The sequence below is a fragment of the Ixodes scapularis genome, unplaced genomic scaffold, assembly GCF_016920785.2.
Source record: "Ixodes scapularis isolate PalLabHiFi unplaced genomic scaffold, ASM1692078v2 PGA_scaffold2__306_contigs__length_199485367, whole genome shotgun sequence".
Taxonomy (NCBI): Eukaryota; Metazoa; Arthropoda; class Arachnida; order Ixodida; family Ixodidae; genus Ixodes; species Ixodes scapularis.
Genome location: NW_024609857.1, coordinates 59,699,521 through 59,703,324, shown reverse-complemented (window position 1 = coordinate 59,703,324; position 3,804 = coordinate 59,699,521). Strand labels below are relative to the sequence as shown.

Genomic DNA, 3,804 nt, shown 5'->3' with positions numbered 1-3,804 from the left:
AGAACGAGCGGGTTGGTATGGATAGTAAACTTGAGGAAGAAAACGAGAAAGGACGGACAAACACAAACTTCCAACTGGCAACAACATTTAATAACACCAAGAGTTTGCTTATATACAGGAAAAAAAAAAGGGGGGGATGAAAAGGGGGTGGAAAGGAGGAGCACTATGCCGTCAAGGGTGCGTCGTCGCTGTCGGGAACGTCGGGGGACTGAGAAATCTTATCTCTTTCCCCGAAAGGGCAATGGAGGGGGAGCCGATGTTGTCCTTGGATCGACACATGGCGAAGGCCTCCAGAATCTCCCGACCATACCTCGAGGGGTGACCCCCGATTCTTGTAGTAGAGGGAAGGACGGCCGAGCAGGAAGTACATTCCGATGCGTGTTTGGCGATCGGGTGGTGAATGACCTCTGAACCGTCGGAGACCGCTTTTTTAACTTCGTTCGCGTGCTCTCTCAGGCGGTCGTTTAAGCAGCGCCCCGTTTGGCCGATGTATCGGGCACCACAGGACATAGGTATTGAGTAAACACACTCTTTGCGGCAAGGAACGTAACAGGTTTTGTGGTTCTTTTGGCAAGGGGGCGCCGGTCCGGGGCTGTTGACTTTTTTGCAAATAGATGCCAATTTAAACTTACACGAGAAAACCACGTTGGTGTTGAAGCCCTGAGCTATTGATTTCAGTCGATGCGAAATGTTATGAATGTAGGGGATGCACGCGAAGCGGGACCTTGGAGGCGGCTTTTTGGATTGGGGCCCTGTGACAAGTCTTTTGATGGTAAGCTCGATCAAGTCGTTTGGGTAACCTGCCTTGAGAAGGCGGCCTATCTGATTGGACAGACTAGTTGCGGAAAGGTGGTGACACGACTTGGAATTAGCAGCAGCAATAAGGTTTCGGACAATACCAGTTTTTACGTTTTTTGAGTGCGAGCTGCTGAACGGCAGGACAGGCTTCGCAGACCTCTGCTGATTGGACCAGCAGATCCCGACACTGGTGGGGACCAATCTCAGATCAAGGAACTGTAATCCCTCAGATGAAGGGGTCTCTTTTGTGAACGTGAGCCCGAAGGAGTTCTTCTGGAAAACGCTTTCAATCGCTGCGGTATCTGAATTAGTGGAATGAATGATAAGATAATCATCTACGTAGCGATAAACCAAGGCTTCGGGAAATTCCTGCTCAAGGATTGATTGAACCTTTGTGTCAACGTGAAACATAAAGATTTCGCTTAGGATGGGCGCCAGGCACGACCCTATGCACACACCGGATTTTTGAAGGAATACTTTGCCCTCGTGTTCGACAAGGGTGGACTGAAGATACAGGCGAATCAACTCTAGAAATGCTGAGAGTGAGATGCCACAGGAATTTTGAAAATCTATAACGCCTCTTAAGTGTACAGCCTCGGATACGAACCCCAGAAGGGTTTTCACATTGAGACTATAATACAAATCTACTACATCAAGAGAGAACACTCCAACAGTTTCCGTACCGATATGCAAGTTATGTAACGTTGGGATAAGGTCCTCGGAATTCTTTAGTCGGAAAGGTTGAGGAAGGTCCAAGGTTTCGAGATGTTTTTGTAAAAACATCGCCAAGGGCTTCTGCCAGCACCCTGTTTCTGAAATAATGCTACGGAATGGCACTCCAGGCTTCTGTGTCTTGGCAGAAAAGAAAATGGATAGGTACTGATTAGCGGGAGCAAGAATGGCACTTTTTAGAGAAGGGAGGTTGGAGGAGTCGCAGAGCGCCTTCACCTGAGACCTGAGGGAACCGGATGGCCTCGACTTGAGAGGAAGAAAGTTCTTTTTCAGCGCTTCGTCGGTCTTCTCCTGCATTTGTTCTTTGTTGAGGATGACGAAACCGCCCGTCTTGTCCGCTTGGAGAACTCTCAGCTCAGCGGACCGAAGTTCCTTGATAGCTGGGGTGGCAGCATTCTTGGTTTTCCTTGTCTCACCATGGAAGCACACAGCTCTTGACCCTGCCGCTACGAAGTCCTGACGGCTGTCCTCCGGTATCTTGGCGGCGATCTCGTACACCGCGGCCAGCTGGTCGACTTTGGTGTTGGCGACCGCAGGAGCATACTTCGGCCCGTGGGCCAGAAGGCTTTCTGTAGACGGGGATAACTGCACTCCGGACAAGTTGAGGGGGGGTTCTGGTTTGACTCTGGCTGTCACCTCGGTGGATTTTTTCTGATGACGAAGAAAATGATCCCATGAGTTTGATAGCAGGGTGCGGGCTGACTCTTGTAGAAACTTGAAGGACGGCTGACGATTATAGTTTAGTCCCAGATGTTTGGACATCACGGCGGGCAGGAGCTCTTGCATAACGCGGATCTCGCTGGAGATTTCATCCCTGGCGATCTGCATGATTCTGTGATTGGCTTGCCAGTTGCTAGACTGGAACCCCGTGACTTGCTCGATGGCTCCGTGTGGAACTTTCTTGCGGACGAAGTATCCGAGAACCCGTAGACGTAAGCGCAGCATATACATCTTGGAAAGGAAAATTGCAGCTTGAAGGAATTCAACAGGGGCAAACTCTGGGGTTGGTGACATAGGACAAGAACAAACAGGGCTCACGTTGACGATGTAGGGACAGAACGAGCGGGTTGGTATGGATAGTAAACTTGAGGTGCTCCTCCTTTCCACCCCCTTTTCATCCCCCCCTTTTTTTCCTGTATATAAGCAAACTCTTGGTGTTATTAAATGTTGTTGCCAGTTGGAAGTTTGTGTTTGTCCGTCCTTTCTCGTTTTCTTCCTCAAGTTTACTACGCTTCTTTAAAGTCGCAATTGTTTTTATGTAAAGGAAGGGTAATGTAGCTTGTACCGTCCAATACACTGAAGCATCATGTTGCTAACGATCGTGCCGCAGCGTAATTGATGCCGCGGTACGACCGCTGGCAGGTCGTAGCTGTATCAGAAATCCTATGTGCACTCCACCAAAGCGGCACCGAAGATTCATATTTTCGCGCGTGCAGCCGCGCATGCGCACACCTTCCGGATAAGGCGCCGGACGCGACACCTGTCGCGATCAATACCACGCGCTTCAGGCGAGCCCCTTCGGTCCCAACACTACCCAAGTACACTGCACCCGCAGTGAGCGAGTTAGAGATGTCAGAAAAACAAGCGCGAGGCTGCGGATGTACCACAGCTGCTTTTGCACGCGTTCTACTGTGCGTCGGTGCACACGCGACGCGATCCAAATGAAACGGCCGCCATGAAAGGGGTTCCGCCACATATTTGAAAACATTTGAATGTTTTCTATCGCTTGCAAAAATCATTTTTGCAATTAAACTACGCTTGTCGGAATGGTTCTACTATATTTTGTTTAAAAAACACTTTGGTGTTTCTAAAGTGGCAATGATATTAAAACAAAACACAAAGCATTAAAACGTCTTCTACCCGTGCCACACGGGCAACCCGAATGCCATTTACAACGAATGACATTCGTGTGATCGACGAATCGGCCCGCGATTTGTCGCGCGTGGAACGCCCCACGCTCTGAGTGTCGCGCACCGATTGGCCGATCGATCGTTCAAATCTCATTCGTTGTAAATGACATTCGAGTTGCCCGTGTGGCACGGGTATAGGTGTCTCTTAGCCAACGCGCTGCCCCATTAATTCAATTCATATTTATACGGTTTAAATATCGGCCGAAGTGCCCGCAATCTGACGGCAACCGGACAAAAGCTCACCCGTTTTTTCAGACCAGGAAAAAAGCTCACCTCATCTTTTTTTTTGCTACCCCGGGCGAAACACGGGCTGGGATAAAGTGCGGACGCGATGGACATTGCACCATTTTTAAGAGAACTGGCA

At 49.6% G+C, this 3,804-nt stretch overlaps 1 protein-coding gene across 1 annotated transcript; it reads right to left on the bottom strand.

Moving 5' to 3' along the window:
- Window positions 1-219: 219 nt before the first annotated feature.
- LOC121836491 lies at window positions 220-2,544 on the bottom strand (the record flags this gene model as incomplete). Its single annotated transcript, XM_042291402.1, has 1 exon — window positions 220-2,544. A coding segment is annotated over exon 1 (2,325 nt), but the record flags the coding sequence as incomplete, so codon positions are not given.
- Window positions 2,545-3,804: the final 1,260 nt, after the last annotated feature.